The sequence below is a fragment of the Pantherophis guttatus genome, chromosome 2 (assembly GCF_059756535.1).
Source record: "Pantherophis guttatus breed Tessera chromosome 2, ASM5975653v1, whole genome shotgun sequence".
Classification (NCBI taxonomy): domain Eukaryota; kingdom Metazoa; phylum Chordata; class Lepidosauria; order Squamata; family Colubridae; genus Pantherophis; species Pantherophis guttatus.
In genome coordinates, this window is record NC_142064.1 from 138,674,191 (window position 1) to 138,693,564 (window position 19,374).

General features: G+C 39.0%; 1 protein-coding gene across 3 annotated transcripts; it reads right to left on the minus strand.

The window, feature by feature from the left end:
- Positions 1-2,155: 2,155 nt before the first annotated feature.
- On the minus strand, positions 2,156-11,312 carry ATG101 (autophagy related 101). 3 transcript variants are annotated; one of them, XM_087886897.1, is made up of 3 exons: positions 11,280-11,312; positions 8,271-8,530; positions 2,156-3,342 (listed from the first exon to the last, which is right to left on the minus strand). In XM_087886897.1, the coding sequence occupies exons 2-3, from the start codon at positions 8,520-8,522 to the stop codon at positions 2,938-2,940; spliced, it is 657 nt and encodes a 218-aa protein (XP_087743023.1). In that variant the 5' UTR covers positions 8,523-8,530; positions 11,280-11,312; the 3' UTR covers positions 2,156-2,937. The 3 variants fall into 3 exon arrangements, with proteins under 3 accessions (XP_087743023.1, XP_034268290.2, XP_034268291.1); XM_034412399.3 differs by lacking the exon at positions 11,280-11,312 and adding an exon at positions 9,783-10,092; XM_034412400.3 differs by lacking the exon at positions 11,280-11,312 and adding an exon at positions 9,412-9,601.
- Between the last annotated feature and the right edge of the window lie 8,062 nt (positions 11,313-19,374).

Consider the following 19,374-nt stretch of genomic DNA (forward strand, 5'->3'; position numbering starts at 1 on the left):
TTAATTGGACAGATGTTACAAGCCACGCCTCTAAAGGAACTTCTACCAATTGAATAGAAAAAAGCGATTAGAAATGTAAAACAGGTAGCGCTCTTTTCTAGACTGAAGGCTGAACGGATGCCCTAGGTTTGTCCTTGTGTAAACTGAAAGCTTCGGCGGTTTGGTAGGTCAGAGAGATTATGGGGTGCCCGACTGGCAGCTATTGCGTTGCGAAACGTAGAGTGCATTAAGAATTATTCGGATTAGATTTATATTTAACTGAAAAGTTATGATCTTGTGCAGAGTTAACTATATTTAAACCCAATGAACTAATGTTATAAAATATGGTTCTGATCTAAGTTAAATTAGGTCATTACGTTTCCAGTATAATTGTACAAAGGATTGTGATGTAGGAATATTAACTCTCCAGAGAATCAGGGGTACATAACACACAGGCTTCTGAACAAATATATGTAAATTTGATAACCGCTACAATCTGTATTTAGGAAAAAGCAAACTAGTTGTTTAAGATGGGGTGTATATTAGAGGGATGGATAGATAGATAGATAGATAGACAGACAGAGTTGGAAGGGACCTTGTAGGTCATCTAGTCCAACCCTCCACCCAAGCAGGAAACCCTACACCATCCCGACAAATCTCCCATTGAAAACCTCCTAAAGATTTTAACACCTTTCTGTAAAATTATACATACAGTAATTCTTGAGTTTTTAATATTGGGGGCTTACTTTAATGCTGTAGCAAAACACATACCTAATAGCTGCATTTTGAGATCAATTTTGAGCAGGGGTGTCAAACTCAAGGCTCATGGGCTGGATCTGGCCTGCGGAGTGCTTAAATCTGGCCCACGGGGTCAGCCTGGAATTATTAAAGGACCGGCCCGCGGTGCTTCTGCTGGCCAAAACGGGCTGTGGGGCCTCCATGCAGCCTGTTTTTGGCCGGCAGAGTGCTTCTGAAGGCTGGGGAGTATTGTGGAAAGAGAGAAGGGAAAAAGCGCATCTTGAGCCTGTGTCAAACACCCATCATGACCACGCCCACCCCCCCTCCCCCCTGGCCCTTCAAAGTCAAACATAACTCTGATGCGGCCCTCAATGAAATCGAGTTTGACACCTCTGATTTAGAGGTTAAACCATACTTGAAAGTATAGGACAAACCAGTGCATCCTGCTTTCCTTTCCACATTGAAACTGATATTTGGTCTTCCATGATAATTTGAGGAATATTCCTTATACCAGTTAGTAATTTTGCAAAATTATAAGGGTCTTGTGTATTATCATTTAATTGTCCATTTACTGGGTGAAGTAATGGCTTATCTCACTTTTCCCCCCTTCCCCTTCGGTTCCATCATATTTGATTCTGCTTGGACAAGTCTCTGCAGTTTTCTTGGCAGAATGGTTTGCCATTGCCTCCTTAGGGTTGAGGGAAAGTCACTGGCCCAAGATCATCCAGCTGGCTTTGTACCTAAGGTGGGACTAGAACTCAGGCTGTCCTTTTTTCCAGTAGCTCTAATATCTCATTAGAACTCACTATTTCAATGGACTAAATAACTAGGGATAAATCTAAGTAGGGGTTTTAATTTTCCCAGGCATATTTCAGCCATGCCTGCCACATGTTGTCCAGAAAGGTGAATATAATTTCCTAAACTCAGTGATTAAGATTTAATCTCGGCACTATTAATGCAATTTTGTGCAAATGAGAAACATGCTTCTACAACGTATACACCTGGATAAGCAAGGGGCTGTTAACAGTTCGCCTCATTATAATGTAAGTACATATTATTTGGATTATAATATCTACCAATGTATTCACAAGCCAAGTTTTTAGTGGGAAATAAATCTTGACATTCTTCTTAATTATCAGAAATCCCGGCTATATATCTGGTTTTATATTGTTTATTATGTCTCAATAAGAAAGCTAGCTTGAGGACAGAGAATAACTCAAATTCATCATGTGAATTTCTGTGGCATTTCCAAGCTTCACTTTTGCCAAATGAAACTCAAAAACGAATTGGGAACATAACTGAATTCAACATTGAAATCAGGATTGAAATTGATTTCAATGATTATCAACCAAAGTTAAACAAGTTGGAATAATTTAGATGTCTTTGGGTATAGGTTAGTTCAAAGCTACTTTGTATTGTAGAAAGTTATGACACAAAAGACAGGAATTTTCTTTTTATTCTCAGATTATTTTATACATATAATATTACACTGGTAAAATATATACAAAACATGAAATTTCTTTCTCTAGAAATACAGGCTACAGATTTCAAACTCTACTGAAAATAAGTATGGAGAATGGGTCCTTTTTGTAATTTTCACTTACAAAAAAGACAGAAGGCTTGAAACCTTTAAACACTCCCACCCTGAAAACATGCACCTAGAAGCAAAAATGTCCTGTTAACAGATTTAATTATTCCAAAGCCAGAGATGAGCTAACAATTAGGTAATCAGGAAAGGAAGGCACACGTTTTGCCAAGAAAAGTAACCTCAGCCTTGGCAGCCTTGTAGAAGATCTCAAAATCAAGAAATCAGGGCATCTAGTTTACATTTTAGTTTACAGCTCATTGATAGTGCAAATGTTGGTATTATCTTATGTGTATTAGATGTTACCAAAATACTTATGAAGCATGCAAGCCATCTTTTCCCATAGACACACTGAAGTTCATCTAATGGAATTTAGTTTAACAGAAAAGGACATGAAGAGGACTTAGTTTCCATTCTCTATTGCAATTGGAAGAAGTTGGGATCTGGTGAACTGGTGGACAAGCTAATTCTAGCCTCGACCTGTAACAGTTAGTGAATGAGAACAGGATGTCTGGATGTCAAGAATCCAAAAATTTCCAAGAATGATGGATGTGGAGCTCTGGAACTAGGTGAGAGCAGAAAACCAATTGCTTGTGTTGCTTTTCAAAAATGTCTGGTCCATGATATCCTGGACATCAGAGCGCCAGGGTGTCCTTGATGAGGCGACGCATGGTGGTGGTGACAGAGGTCCCAAGTGAGTCAGTGATCTGGTAAGAAATCTTGTATAAGTAGGGCTGGACATCCCTCAGCCCTGTATCAAAGACGTTATCCACCTCTGACTGGGTAGGCATCTTGGGCAGGTACTCATGTCGGTTCATCACTTCTACAATGTTGATAATCTTTTCACAAAGTTTCTCACCTACCTTTTCACGACATATCTGCCGTTCCTGCTCATTAGCCAGACTCACTACATTTACCTTGACCGTCCAAACTTCCCAAGGGATGCACTCATCTGAGAAAGGCCAGCGTGATTTCTTCTTCTGATAAAACTCCAGGGAAATTTGGCCCATCCCATCACTGCCTGTGTTTCGCAATGCGTCCTAGGGGGGAAAAAAGCATTATTCCATGTTTCACTGGAATTATTGTATATTTTCAGTATATTTATAATAAAATCTTATGAATATTTACTTGGAACAAAGTTATGCCATGCTGAATGATGTTTTCTTTTTCTGTAGAGAAAATATTCCAAAACTGAAATCTCACTAATGACACAAAGACAATTTTGTTTTCATATGCTACCCTCTAATAAAAAGAACTGAAGAAGAGTCCTTAATATAGTAGGTCTTAACACATGGGTATAGTTTCAATCATAAACTATTTTCTTGATACCTGTTTCTAATACAGGTAGACTTCAATTTACAACTGGTCATTTAACAATTTAAGAGCTTTGGTAGTGCAGTGGTTTAAGGTACCCTGTTATTAAGCTGGTTATTAAGACCAGATGCCTGCAATTACTGCAGGTTCGAATCTTGCCAAGGCTCAAGGTTGACTCAGCCTTCCATCCTTTCTAAGGTAGGTAAATTGAGGACCCAGTTTGTGGGGGCAATAAGCTGACTTTGTATAAATATACAAAAGAATGAAGGCTATTGCTTAACACATTGTAAGCCGGAGAAGGGCGGCATATAAATCAAAAAATAAAAATAAAATAAAAAAATAAATAAATAAAAACTCTTTGAAGTTACAATGGACTTCTCCAGATTTACTTATAATCTATTTTTGAAGTTATAACAGCAGCACGCTCTCTCTCTCTCTCTCTCTCTCTCTCTCTCTCTGATATGACTGCATTTTGGGCACTTGGAAACTGGCTCATCTTTATGGCCATTTGCAGCCTCCTGCAATCACATGACATTTTGCAGCATTTTTTGCCAGTTTCCAGCATTTACTTCTGGTTTGGAACAAAAAATACCTATAAAAGAAACTTAATGACCACTGCCAAAAAAGAAAGTTTTGTTTATATCTATCTATCTATCTATCTATCTATCTATCTATCTATCTTGTCAGGTTTTTCCTACGTAACTCAAGATGTTTGTATTGCCATAGTTGGGTGATATCTCAAATCACCCAACTATGGCAATACAAACATCTTGAGTTACGTAGGAAAAACCTGACTAGAAAAGTATTATACATATAAACCTACGAATAAAAGAACAATCAATATATATATATATATATATATATATATATATATATATATATTCCAGTCATGTGACTTGCAACTGCAATGAATTACAGTTTTTATTAAGATACAGAAGCGGCAACTCAAAATTGTTACCTGGGGAAGAAAAGAAGCAATTACCAATTTACTGAAAAAAAGATAGAAATATAACACTTTTTTGAACAATAGCCATTTAGCCTGCAGCAATATAAAGTATCTTGTGGCGCCACTTTAAAGATGACATATTTATTATGGCATAACCTTTCACGTGGACCAAGAATTTCATCAGATGCATGCTTTGTAGTATATTTACTTTCACGGCAGCAGAAGAGGAAGAAAAGATTGTTAACGTAACGTAAAAGATATAGCCAAGAATAATTGGCTTATAAAAGTGGCCATTTATAAAATGATTATTGACCATAATGTACTTTTGCAGTGGAAAGCTGTAAATGATAACTTCCACAGAACCTTAGCAATATGCACATTCTTCAATAATGATACTCCTAACACAATATTGAAATTGTGATCGTAGGTGTTACTGCATATAAATTTAATGTTCTTTAAGGAACTCTCTCTCTTTAAAGTTCTCCCAGCCCCCTCCCATCTATTCAAATGGCAATCTAGAATGTTTTTGCATTTTGTATTGTACATTTCAAATGGGATTTTCTGCTGGTACTGTTCATTCTGCTGATTGGGATGCTTCCTGCCTGAGCTGTTAGAGATGGTTTCAGATTTGATGTGTAGGACTTCTAGAATATTGGTTCTAGAAGTCTTCTATATTTAAATTGGGACTGCCTTACAGGAGCCACTCAAAATGTCATAACTCTCTTGATAATGATGAGTCTGTCTTAACTTGTTACTGCTCCAACACAAATAGCAAATCAGACTCTGGATTTTTTTTCCCTAGTGGGCAAGTGGATGATGGTTTGAAAAGGGGCTATGTTTATATCTGTTCTTCTGTCATATATTATTTTGTATTGAAAATAAAGCTTGCAGAGACTATTTTTCACTGCAGGGGTGAGGAACTCTATCATCTCAGAAGATGATAGATTCCAATGGCTTCCAGAAGGCTCTGAAGCATTTTCCTTAATCCCTGTCAAATGTTTGGCTACAGAGATGATGACAGCAGCTGAAACAATTGCTCTTCAAACTCCTCTTCCCAGTGCAGAGCCCATTCAGCCCCTTGGTACACATCTCGGCTGAGGGTAAAGCAGGCAGTTGGAGGAAGACTATAAAACACAAGTAGAAGAAAACACATCTTGAATCTGATTGGATGCTAGTAAGAACTCATTATTGAGCCTATACTATGGCAATATTTTTTCTCCTTCTGTTGTGTACCCTCAGCACCAGTGGAACTTTTTTGAGTGATGCAAGGAGTTCAGGGGTCTGGCTCATATATGAATTATATGAAAAAAAATCATAGTTGTTGGACATGTCAGTCAGATACTTCAAGGACAAAATCAGTCTAATGTGGCATGACAGACTCTACTATTTGTCCAAGGACCTGTCAGATTTTTTGGGATGAGTTTCAGTTCTTACGGCTTCAATGATGCAGACAAGGTGCTTCTCATGGCTTAGTTTGGCATATGTAGTAGATGGGCAGCATTTTCTAGAACCATAAAATTATAAATATGTTGCTACAAGGAGTGGTTCTAGCTTTATTAAAGGAGGCTGCAGTGAGATGATTACTGAATAAAATGTAAACATTTACAGGCCAATATCCTTCTCCTGACAAAAGGGATTGAGCATATGGTGGTTAATCACATCCAGATATTCTTGGATGAAATCTACTGTATTTTTCTGTGTATAAGACGCACTTCCTCCCCCCCCCCCCAAAAAAGTGGGTGGAAATGTCTATGCATCATATAGAGCGAATGTTGCCGAAGCCCCGCCCACCTACTGGCCCCCACTCTTTGGCCTCTGCCTCCCAGCAATTTGCCTCTTTGCAGCAAACAGCCTGACCAGTTTCAGCACAGGCTGATTTAGCACGAGCATCTGATTGGTGGTTGGATGGGCCTCCTGGAATACTGCCGATCAGCTGTTCCAGGCTGCGGGGATTGCTGCCACCCATCGCCACCGCCTTTTGCTGTCTCTGTGCACTCCATTTTCGGCTTCTGTGTGTTCCATTTTCGGCCTGTTCCAGGCGGCAGGGATCCCGCTGCCTATCACTGCCAAAAATGGGGTGCACGGAGACCGAAAATGGGGTGCTGGAGGTAGCGATATGCGACAGCGGCAATGATCCCCGCAGCCTGGAACAGCTGATCGGCAGTATTCTGGGAGGCCAATCCAAACGCCAATCAGCTGCTCATGCTAAATCAGGCTGTGCTGAAGCTGGCGAGGCTGTTAGCTGCAAGGAGACAAATTGCTGGGAGGTAGAGGCAGTTTTTTTTTCTTGTTTTCCTCCCCAAAAGCTAGGTGTATCTTATGGTCCAGAGCATCTTACAGTGTGAAAAATATGGTATTTCCTTTTCAGTAAGAATGTAGACTTAGTTTTGGCCCCGAAACTACCTCGGTCATCATGTTGGATGATTTTTGTTGGGAAAGAGACAGGGAGAGTGCAATCCTGTTGATTCTCTTGGATCTCTCGCGTGATACCACCACAATGATACTCTTTGGGAAAGATTGCCCACCTTAAAAGTGAGTAAAATGAGCTTTGAGTGGTTTAACTCATACCTAGATAGTCTTCTTCATGATGTTTATGCTGCCTAATCCTGTAAGTGTAATTTTACCCATCATGCTGTTCAATTTTTACATGGAATCACTGAATGCGTTCACTCAGAGATATGAAGTAAATTAGCAGCATACCAATAGTAACCTCTACCTTGCTTTTTCATAGGGGTCTATGCTAGACACTGCTGAATCAGCACTTGGATACAGTAATGGATTGAATAACGGCCAACAAACTGAAGATCACTCTAGATAAGATAGGGGTGCTGTTAGTGGATAGGTTACCTATCCTGATGAGCAGAATTCCAACAATTTTATATGGAGTTACACTTCTCAAAAGGATTAAATATGTGGCCTAGCATGCTTCCTTACTGTCCTTTTAGTGCCAAGCAAGGACATTTTTATATTCCTAGGGCTTTCAAAACTATGTTAACTATGCTATGATCTTAAACTTTTCAATTCCATTTTTTTTCTATGCATCATTAACAGTATCCTAATTTTGCATTTTTTATTTTAATGCTTATTTTAAAATTTGTAAACTGACTGTAATTCACTAATTACCATGTTTCCCCGAAAATAAGACCCTGTCTTATATTTTTTGAACCCTGAAATAAGTGTTGGCCTTATTGCCATGCACTCAAAAGCCCGATTGGGTTTATTATCAGGGGATGTCTTATTCTGGGGAAAACAGGGTATAATTTTAATTGTAAATCACTTTGAGATTTATTTTAATATGACCTGGTGCAGCAATTTAAATTAAATAATTTAAATCATTATAAAGAGAACAAATATTTAAATAATATAGAAATAATATTGCTTTCACAGCTTGCTAACTGTGTATTGATGGAATCAAGAATACTTTCGTAAACTGTTCTGTAATCTGCATGTGAAGACTCCCTCTTTTAGGAACACATTGCTCAAGAAATAGTAAACAGATTTAGCAAAGAAACAGAATTTTTGGACATTAATTCCAGATATGTTCCAATCCCAATCCGATTTGGGCTCTGTAAAATAAAGCCAACACCTTGAATTAATCCTGGAAACAGCCTGCTAACTGTCTGGCATCTGTATTCTGGGCCAAACAATGATTCTGAACAAGCAACAGGAAATGCATATCATTCTGAAATAAACATACTTAACTTTTACCTTGAATTCTCCAACTGCCTTTCTCAGTGCACGATCAAGTTCCTCAGAAGAAACCCTGACATAGGTGAAATCAATGAAATCACAATCAACATCTTGTGTGCCAACTGTCCCAATTGAATAGGTGCCTTCTTTCTTGTAATGGAATTTTCCTGTGCTGCGATGAAGTAATATGGTGTGCAAAAGTGCCAGCATAGCTTCTTCAATCTGGCGACCTTCAACTGATATCTCCAGCACTTCTGAACGGCAGTTCATTGTGACTTCTGCAAAGGAAAAATAAGCAAGCACTCTTGAAAAAAAGCTACATGAGCAGTCTGGAAAACTGTAGCATCTATAGTAGATAGATATGAGCAGGTGGAAAATGTCTGGTTCCAAACTGTTCTAAAGAACAGCGTGAAACGGGCCATTTTGAGGATTTTACAATTGTTCTGAGTTGCATGGCTGTCTTAAACTTCATAACTGGTTCATATTGTCCTAGTTTTCTGGAACTACAAATAAAAATGCTGATACTGAATAAATTACGAAGAAGCACTCTAAGGCAAATCAAAATCAGTTTTAAATTTCACATAAGTTTTAAAAATTAAAAACTCTGAAAAGTGAGACAGTCCAAAACAATGCTAGAAAGGTTCGGTTTATTCCTCAAAACTGATTTTAACAGTTACTGTTCATGTTCAACCAATATTAATTCTTCGGAAACAAAATCAGTAACAGAGCCCCAAATGATAACAACCCAGTTATCTTGTGTCATCAAGTGCAAGAGATTGAAAGTGATCGCCAAACAAAAAAAGAATCCCATTATTTCCCAAGAATTTTGAAAGATGCAATAGTCCTCAACATCTATGGAGTCATCCAGGTCATGGTTGCCCCAAAGGTGTTTTTTCCAAAGGCAACTGGACTTTCTTTGTTTTCTTTAAAGACGGTTCACTTCTCATCCAAGAACTGAAGAAGCTTCTTGGATGAGAAGCTAAATGTCTTCAAGGGGAGAAAAAAAAAGAAGTCCAGTTGCCTTTTGAAAAAGCACCTTGGGGATATAATACTGTAGTCCTCAACCCAGCAGCACTGTAACTTGGAAAAAATTGCAAGTAAGGCCACCCATTGACCCAACAACAAAAGTAAGGACGGTCTTTCGTCCTCATGTACCCACCTATGTGAGGTCACTTTTTATTTTCGAATTATTTCCGAATGACCTGATTGGCTGGGACATTTAAGCCCATATATTTCAGTCTTTTCACCAATACACCACGCTGGGCTTTTGAACCCCACCAGGGAAAAGAACGTGTTTTGTTCCTAACGCAGACCTCAGCCCTGAGAGGGGTGGTAAACCTCTTGTGACTTCCGCAGTGCTGTGACCAAAACACTCCTTAGGCTTTCTTCGAGGGGAGGGGGAAGGAGGAGGAGGAGGCCCTCGGTAACTAAGGCAACCGACCGGACAAGGGCTCGCGCCTCCTGGGAGGTGGGAGGGGGGGCATAAAGAGGCAGAGGGGTGCCTAGTGGGAATAACAGCTGGCAACTCACCTGTCCCAGATCTGGGTGCTTCCCTACACAAGCAACTTAATCTTCGGATCGGCCCAACTAAGACAACATGGGAGAGAGGGATTTGAAAAATCATCCTCAAGGGCGAGCCCGAAGTACTTACTCTTCTTGGCCGAGGTCGCTTCTGCCCGCCCGCCGGGAGAAACGCCTGAATTTCATTTACATAAAGGCTTTTAACCCTTTCCAGGCTTTTAAAATAGAAATTGCGGAGATAACATTTCCCTCCCCCCCCCTGCCGCTCTTGGTACGGTCCAAGAAAGCAAACCACAGACGCCATCGTTGAAGGGTCAAACTTCCGGGTTTCAGAGAAAACAGTTTCGCCCTTTGCTGCCCCCCAATGCAAATGGGAGATGCGATGGTTAGGGAGATGCTAATGCAGTAAAGGTTTGAAAGTTTGGCGATGGTTTTTTAACCAGTTAAAAAAGAAAGCTGGTTTTTGTTGGTATTTTATTTCATTGGTTTAAAAAGGACGAGATGCTTGTGGGAGTGTGTTATTCATTTGTTTTTGTTTCATACCTGCCTTCCATGGAGGACCTGTATAGTGCACGAGTCAAAAAGAGGTCTGTGAAAATATTTACAGACCCCTCACATCCTGGACATAAACTGTTTCAACTCGTACCCTCAAAACGACGCTATAGAGCACTGCACACCAAAACAACTAGAGACAAGAACAGCTTTTTCCTGAATGCCATCACTCTGCTAAACAAATAATTCCCTCAACACTGTCAAACTAGTTACTAAGTCTGCATTACTATTAATATTCTCATCGTTCCCACCACTCATCTCCTCCCACTTATGACTGTATGACTGTAATTTTGTTGCTTGTATCCTTACGATTTATATCTATATTGTTTCCTGATTGCTTATTTGTTCCCTATGACTATCATTAAGTGTTGTACCTTATGATTCTTGACGAACGTATCTTTTCTTTTTATGTACACCGAGAGCCTATGCACCAAAGACAAATTACTTGTGTGTCCAATCACACTTGGCCAATAAAAATAATTCTATTCTATTCTATACCCTGAGAGGTTGCGTAACAAGGTGCAGTTTTCCCTTTCCCGTCCAGAAAACTACAGAATATCCCCAAAATATATTTTTTTAAAAAAAATTGGCGAAAAAGCAGAGGAAGGGGGGCGAGGTGGGAAAAAAGCTGCATCTGCGTGTTTTTTCTACAGTAATAAAGCCCAATCGTCCCTTTTAGTTCGATCTCCCCTGGACCGACTTACTCCACTGGCAAAAAATTTGCATTTTCAACACACCTTATAAGCTGATGGTTCAAACTGACTGTTGAGAAGGCATTGTTTATGAACAGGCCTCTAGCACGGCAGACACACGGCAAATTAAATTATTTCTCGGAACAAGGAGTGACCTCCGAGATTTACATCTTCATCCTTATTACTGCAGAGCCAACAGCTGATTTGCCATAGTTTTACGTCCCTCGTTACGTCATCAACAACACTTAAAGACTATACCTACCGGTAATTTATACCAACCGGAACTATGTAGGCAGAGGTCGCAAATGCGCATGCGCCTCCCCTCCCCCAGATCAGGGCGATACGTCATTCATGCGCAGCGTACCGGAAGAGGCGGCCAAAAAGCGGGAGAGTAGGAAGCGGCAATCCTGAAGTCGTTGGGAGCGACGATCCGTGTGAGGGTGAAGGCTCGCGCGATGGTGAATCTTTGGTGTTTTTGAATAAAAACGGCGGCCGCCCGGTTATATCAATCCCAATTTTGCTGTTCGTTTGTCCTTCTCCCGTTTTTTTTTTCCTTTTTTTGCAGCAATGCTTTTTGCAAGATGGTCTTTAGAAGAAGAAGATGGTCTCTTGATTTCCATCTTCCTTCATTTCAAGTTTTACAAGGTCTCCCAACTCAAAGAAGTAATGAGCAGCGTATAATACAAGTTGTCCTCGATTTACAACAGTTCATTGAGTGACAGTTGAAAGTTACAAAAAAAAAACACCTTGAAAAAAGTGACTTATGACCATGATTCACATTTACGACTGTTGCAGAATCCCCAAATTTGGATGTTTGGCAAACTGACTCCTATTTATGATGGTTGCAGTGTCCCGGGTCAGGCCTTTTGTGACTTGAACAAGCAACATTAATGTGGAAGCCAGATTCACTTAACCACCATGTTACTACCTTAATAACTGCAATGATTCACTTAACAACTGTTGGCAAGAAAAGTCATAAAATGGGGCAAAATTCACTTAACAAATGTTTCACTTAGCAACAGAAATGTTGAGCTCTATTGTGGTCGTAAATCGAGGACTACCTGTATAAATATAAAAATAAAAATTATTTACAAGCAGGCAATATATAAATACAAAATCTAGACGCTAGACTAACATTACAAATAAGGTGCCTTTGTATTACAGCCATGTTTTTCATGGTTTTTTTTTTCCTTTTGGTAATAAAAGTTATGTTACAGTAAGGCGTCTTTTGCTGGCAAAAGAATTTGGTTCAGTCCAGTTGTTTAGGATTCATGTCTGGTTTGCACAATTTTATTTACATAAATTTTACGATATTTGTAAAAATGTAATCCCTTTCAGCTGTCAAAGGTTGATCTATTTACAAAATAATTAGAATTAAGATTTGAAAGGTGTTTTTATATGCACATGTCTTTTCCCCCAAAAGACATAAGAACATGCATATATAAAGGTTCAATTCCACAATCTTTAAAGGCAGACTGAAGCTAATTATTGGGGACTAAAATAAAAAGATACCTACTCTGAATCTGGTGGAAGTGAACCACTAAAAGTGATAGCTGATTCAGCTTTTATTTTTCAGCTCAGCTCTTGTGATTTTGGATTCTTTCCTCCCCCCCACTTTCTAATGGCTGATCCAAAGTCCCCCCCCAATGTTTGAGGCCCCCCCTTCTCATGCCTTACTACAAGACTTTTTTTTTCTCCCTTAGGCAATTAGAGAATGGAACTATTCTACTGATGTTATTTCTAATTGCCTCTTTTATGGAATATATTTCAATAAAATTATTAAAAAGGTAAATGACTCATGATGGCAAACAGATTTTAAAATTGTCTCTGCTGCTGATAGCTATAAATGTAGCTTATTTGTTTCTGACATTTATGAAAACTTGATTAGTCATAGGGTTACTTCATTTCTATTTGTCTGAATTGCTATGGAAATGCTGAAAAAATGCATTAATAACTTCTATATAGTATCTCTTGTATTCTGTTTTAGGCTAACCCTTTCTCCAAATGTGCAGTGTATATGATTCTTCTCATTCTACTTCAGGCTGAGGAAACGTGGCTGATCTCATACAACATTGCTTGTTTAAATATGGTTTACTGAATAAAACATGCTTACCGGTAGTTGGATGTATGTTACATGCTAAACTAAAAACAAGCTACATTTTGGCATAGCTCGTTGTATACAGTATATTACTGATCTAAGGCCACAACTGAATTTAACTATTTTGAGTTAATCCCAGAATTGTGCAGCTGTAAAGACTGTCTTGTTTAATAATAAAAACCATAACCTTTTCCTCAGATTTTTAAAAAAACTCCTCAAATGTTGAGAGGAATCTTTCCATGCTTGTAATTGCTTCTACTACTTTGGTTCCTAGCTTTCCTTCCTCCTTTTTTAATGTCAGAAGAGAATGTACTTGAGCTACAGGAAAACATGGATCGTGAAGCCAGATATCAGCAATAAATCTTATCTTTCTGAGTGCTCTGAAGCTGCTCTGGAGTGACAGCAATCTTAACAGATCATAGGAACCCACACTTTCTGAAGGACCACAAAAAGATTTACTGTAACAGTGATTAGTTTCATTCAATTTAACACCTACATGTTTTATTCATTGTTTTCTTAATGTATTCAATAACAAAAGGAAATAAGAATAGACAGAATCCCAGGCTAAGTAGAACAATGCTCACTCTTTCAGGACCCCAAAAGCCCAGCCCAGTGGGACATGAACAGGTCTTCAATTCCTCCCATGCAATTAGGAAATCAGACAAACAATCCTGACCAACAAAATTGAGAGCTTCTCACTCATACTCACAAAGTTTTTTTTTTTTTTTTTGTTGAGGGGAGGGGGGGCAAAAAATAGAAGTAGTTCAATATGGCATGACTTACTGAACACAGACTTCAAACAATGAAGAGTAAATGGCGGTAAGCTAAGAAGAAATTTCCTAATTTCTATTATGCATTCAACATACACAAAGGGAATATAAATGGCCTGGCCATAGCTTGCTTCCAATTGTGGGGAGTTTGTCCAGTTTGTCCAATTGTTCAGTTTTCACAAGACAGACCCACATTGCTTTTAATTTTCTCTCTCCAGCTCGAAACGGTTTCCAAATTAACATTTTATATACAGTACATACATATGTGCAGACACAAACACCACATATCTTGAGAATAAGGTGAAGCAAGCCGTGTATTACCCACTTGCCTTGACAAATGCATACACAAATTTACATAGACAAATGCTTGCCAACAGAAAATACTGGTGCCTTGTTCATGTCTTTCTTTTTCTTTGATTAAAAGCAAAAATAGTTATTCTGTTCAATTCCTAGGATCCATGTTTGGCCAGTTAGATAGGATTGTTTAAAAAAATGTTGCCTGAAATCAGGTGCTGCTTGATTTACAAAAGCACCATTTACAATCCTCAGTTTTTACAGGGTCTGGCATGATAAGCATGAGGTTTTTATCAACCTTTTGTTAAGCACTTTGATGTTCTGGCCAGTTCAGAGATTTTTTAGTCATTTCCCCCAGGGTTTGCAATAAATTACTGTAGTAAGTGCCCAGTTGTATATTTGTGTGGGCAATTTCTATCTGACAAGTTAGCCCATAGATATAATCCTGGATCTGCTGAGATGCCAAGTCTTTTAGACAGCACCAGAACAGTTTTAACTGACATTGAGAAGTACCAATTTTTCTTTGCCAATTATCTAAATACCTGGTTCATTTGCAACACCCAAGCATGAATTTTTGTTCTAGCAGGATGAACAGAAAGCTTGCTTTCACTCCAACAAGCAAGGAGTTTAACTGGGGCAAATTCTTAGGGATTATATCTTCCCCAATCTATGTCCCTATTTTAAAGCTGACACTCTTGTCTAGTACCCTTTAGGTTCCTTCCAGGAGACTTGGAGACATCCTAATGAGGTGCCACTTCTTAAAAATGTGGCACCCATAGCAAGAAGTTTTATTTTTTGTCTGTGTGTGTGGTGCAGAATAACCAAATATCAAATGTACAGTAATTAATTTAAAGGGGTTACTTACTAACAGGAACTTACTTACTTACTAACTGGTAACCTGATTGGTTGGCAAAAGCCAAGAGTCCCTTTGTTACCCCAGTGAGAAACAGCAGTGATAAATTCGAGAGCTAAAGGCAAGATAGCTTCATGTTAGCTTGTTCGTCCTCAAATCCATGCAGCATTCATCCAGTTAACTTTGGCGGTCCTGGCTGAATCATCACATCATGACATAAGTTATAAGAAGGATTTGCCCTTTTCTTTTCCCACGGTCTGTTCCAAACTGGGAGTCCAGTAAAACATACCAGATGATTAGTGGAGAGTCAAAGTACGTTCATTCATCCAATGTTACTGAGTGGCCATGCAGGTTCTGAAGTTCAGAAATTTATCCAATCATTATGAATGGAGTGGAATGTGTTAGCTTAATACAAATAAAGGTTTCTTTGTTTTAGAGATAGATGGGATGCCTCCTTATTTAAACAAATGTCTTTAGACCTAAAACAGGTTTTTGTAAGCATAAAATACATGTTTTCATTTACATGGGTATGCATACATTATATATACCTTCCTTTACATAGGTTTTGTTATATGTTGTGCCCTTTAGTTTCAAATGGTGAAAGCCAGTCTTTCCAAACATAGGATGACTGTGTTAGTATGCATTATTGTTATTTAGGTCTAAAAAAAAATCCTAAAATGAACATTATTTATTTATTTAATTATTTTCCACATTTCTGTACTGCCCATTTCCCTCAAAAACAGGCTGTAGGCAGTGTTGAATAAAAAGTTAAAAAATATAAAACTCCCTCCCTCCCTGTGTGTGTGTGTGGGTGTGTTGAAAATTTTTAAAAAATTAAGAAGAGGCAAGAGATTAAAATCAGTTAAGATCTGAAGGATGGGCTTTCAGGGACTAACCAGTCCCATGCTCCCATGCAAGGCCAAAGAGCCATGTGTTAGCTCTTTTGGAAGACCAGGAGAGTGAGGGCCTGTCTCACTTCCGGGAGAAGAATGTTCCACAGGCAACGGCAGAGAAGTCTCTCTTCCTGGACCCTGCCAGTTGGAATTTTTAACTAAAGGGGTCCTCAACATTCCTTCCCTGCCTGACTAGGTGGGATGGGTTGATGTAATGGGAGAAAGACATTACTGTAGGTAGCCTGGCCCTATGCCCTGTAAAAGTCACAATCAACGTCTTGAATTGGATCTGAAAATAAACTGGTATCGAATACAGCTTGTAGAACATAGGTGTTACATGTACCCTTCTTTGGGCACCTAAAATTGCCCGTGTGGCCACATTATGTACCAGCTGAAGCTTCCTGGAACTTTTCAAGGGTAGCCTTATTAAAGTGGATTGCAGTAGTCCAAACAGGAAATGACCAATGAGTGGAGAGCCTCCCTACCCTGGAAACAGCATAACTGGTACACAATACAACTGGTGCACAACACAACTGATGCACAACAAAGGGCCCTCCTAGCCCCAGCTGCCACCTGCTCTTCGAGCAGGAGGTGTGAATCCAGGAGGATGTACAGGTTACACACTGGATCAGTCTGGGTTAGTACAACCCCATCCAAGACCACAGGTGATAAACTCCTGGGTACAGAGGAGCCCACCCACAGCCATTCTGTCTTGCCAGGCTTCAGTTGGAGTCTGTTGTTCCCCATTCAGGCCCCCACAGCCTCCAGGCACCACAAAAGAACGTCACTCACTTCACATGGGATAGAGATATATAACAGGGTATCATCAGCGTACTGATGATACCTCATCTCATGGTGACAGATGGTCTTGGCCAGCAGTTTCATGCAGATATTAAAAAGCAGAGAGAGCACCTATCCCTGTGCCACCACACAAAGCAATGTCCAAGAGCTGTTCCTCTCACTCTCTATCAATATTGATTGGGATTGACCTCGGAGGAAAGAGGTGAACCAGCATAGAATCGTGCTACTCATCCCTAACTCTAAGTTGGCCCCAAAAGATACCATGGTATTGAAAACTACAGAGAGGTTAAAAAGAGCAGGGATGGATGTTCCACCTCTAGAAATCATCCATGGGTATGACCAATGCCATTTTAGTCCCATATCCGGGCCTGAAACCTGACGGAAAATGATCCAGAGATAATCCATTTCCTTCAGGATCCTTTGGAATTGCAACTCCGCCATCTTCTCAACCACCTTCCCTAAAAAGGGAGGTGGGAGACTGGGCAAAAATTGTCCAGAATGACACGATCCTGCAATGGCTTATTGAGGAAGGGGTACACCAGTGCCTCCTTAAAAAGAGCTGGGAATATCCTTTTCAACAAGGATGGATTTATCATCACTTGGACCCGTCCACATGATATGCTTATCATGTAACATTCTGGAAATAAGTGTTTTTAATATGTTACATTAAGTGTATTAAAAGTCCAATATGGTTTTTTTGGTGTTTGTGCACTTGATTTATACAATAATGACTTCTATGAAAAGACTGTTCACAAATCAAGCATGTTATTCATGACTGAAACTTGGAAATAGAGCCACAATTGATCTTGTGTACGTAGTCTGATTAATGACTTCTCTGGCTTCCATATTTTATCAGGAACTGCCAGGTTGCCTCACTGAACTAATACTCCTCAATAAACACTGTGTAAGTTTTTAAACATAAATGGTGTGGTCCTATACCATCAGTCCTGATGTCCAGCTGTTGGGTTTGGTTCATGGTTAAATAAGCTTATAGTTGCTTCTTTGAGGTTCACTAGAAAATAGTCCCTTATATAATAGTGCACCCAATATACTCTGACTCTGGCTCAGCTCTGATCAGAAGGGTCAGCAGTGGATAGAGGTGGTGCAAGAAATACAGAAAATTCTCTGTCTTTTAAACCAGCATGATCTACTCTTGTGATAAGTAGAGCAAAATAAATGACTGTTAATATTGGAACGAGTTATGACCATCAATTAGAAATGAGGAATGTATGGAAACGGCTCAGCCCAGCCCATGGCTGGTAAGTCTCCTTATGTAGCCCGAGAGGCACAGGAAATTGGTTGAAACCAAAAGGCGTATTTTGTGCTGATATGTAAGGGAAAATTCCAAGGTTTAGAACTGATAGATTCTGAAGTTGCATTATTGTAAACAAGAAAATGAGATTATCATAGAATTCAGTATTTTGAGAACTGGAAAGAAAAAGCTATGAGGAAAGGCTTGAAAAAAGAATGGTTATATGCAGGGGTGAAATCCAGCAGGTTCTGACAGGTTCTGGAGAACCGGTAGTGGAAATTTTGAGTAGTTTGGAGAACCGGCAAATACCACCTCTGGCTGGCTCCAGAGTGGGGTGGGAATGGAGATTTTGCAATATCCTTCCCCCAGAAGTGGAGTGGGAATGGGGATTTTGCAGTATCCTTCCCCTGCCACACCCACAAGCCACGCCCACCAAGCCACACCATGCCCACCAAGCCACACCCACAAAACCTGTAGTAAAAAAATTTGGATTTCACCATTGGTTATATTGCTGTTGGGAACTATATTTACCTTCTTTGAAGTTGCAATATTTCTGCTTCTCTAGAAATCAGAGATTGCTGAACTCAGGATAGTTTTGAAGTTCAAAAATCTTTAAAAATTTTTAAAATGCAATCACTATATTATAAAGGAATACTTACAACAGGTACTCAGCACCAGTGAGGTTGGCTACCTGTTGTAAGTATTTCTATGTATATTGAGAACCACACAGGATATAGACTTTGTAATATTTGCAATATGGTTTTTGTGGTACTATTGCATTGGCTAACTAATATGGGTTTTCTTGTATTTTAAATTTACTTTTTCAAATGTATTGGACTTCATTTGGCTGTGAAAATGTATTGCATTTCCTAGAAGATAATGTGGTTTCATTCTAAAGAAATGGTCCCTGAAGTGAGGTCTATAAAGCAATCAATATGGGGAGAAAATATTGGAATTTTATGTAAATCAATTAACCTATATTAATGAATAAATGGACACTATTTTAGTAGGTGCAAACTGATTTATAAATACTATTAATAAACAACATTAGTGCTCAGTTTGTTTGTTTTTAAATTAAAGTATATGTGATAATTTTTTTGGGAGACTACTGCCTCTCTAAAGCATTATCTATCAATATGATGTTTTGCATTTCAATATGCTGGCTTATCTCCAACTCATATATTTATTGGGGGAAGAGAATGAGAATTCTCATTAAATACATCTGGAGAGCATCAATTGAGGAAAGCAACTTGAACTTCTAAATGAGAGGAAATATATTCCTGTACTTCAAGAGATCATTAACCTTACAGGTGTTCTAATGTTTCTTGATTAAAGATTGCTTTACACCTGTGCACTAAGATGAGTGAAGACTGAAGCCAAACTTAAAGTATTTGTC

What these genes read in the sequence shown, in the direction of transcription:
- ATG101 (XM_034412399.3), bottom strand. Translation starts at nt 10,077, where the DNA reads ATGGCGTCTGTGGTTTGCTTTCTTGGACCGTACCAAGAGCGGCAGGGG. An exon ending in AGCACCCAGATCTGGGACAG is followed by an intron (nt 8,531 to 9,782) that starts GTGAGTTGCCAG and finishes TTTCCTTTGCAG; the next exon opens with AAGTCACAATGAACTGCCGT. An exon ending in AGGCAGTTGGAGAATTCAAG is followed by an intron (nt 3,343 to 8,270) that starts GTAAAAGTTAAG and finishes TTTCCCCCCTAG; the next exon opens with GACGCATTGCGAAACACAGG.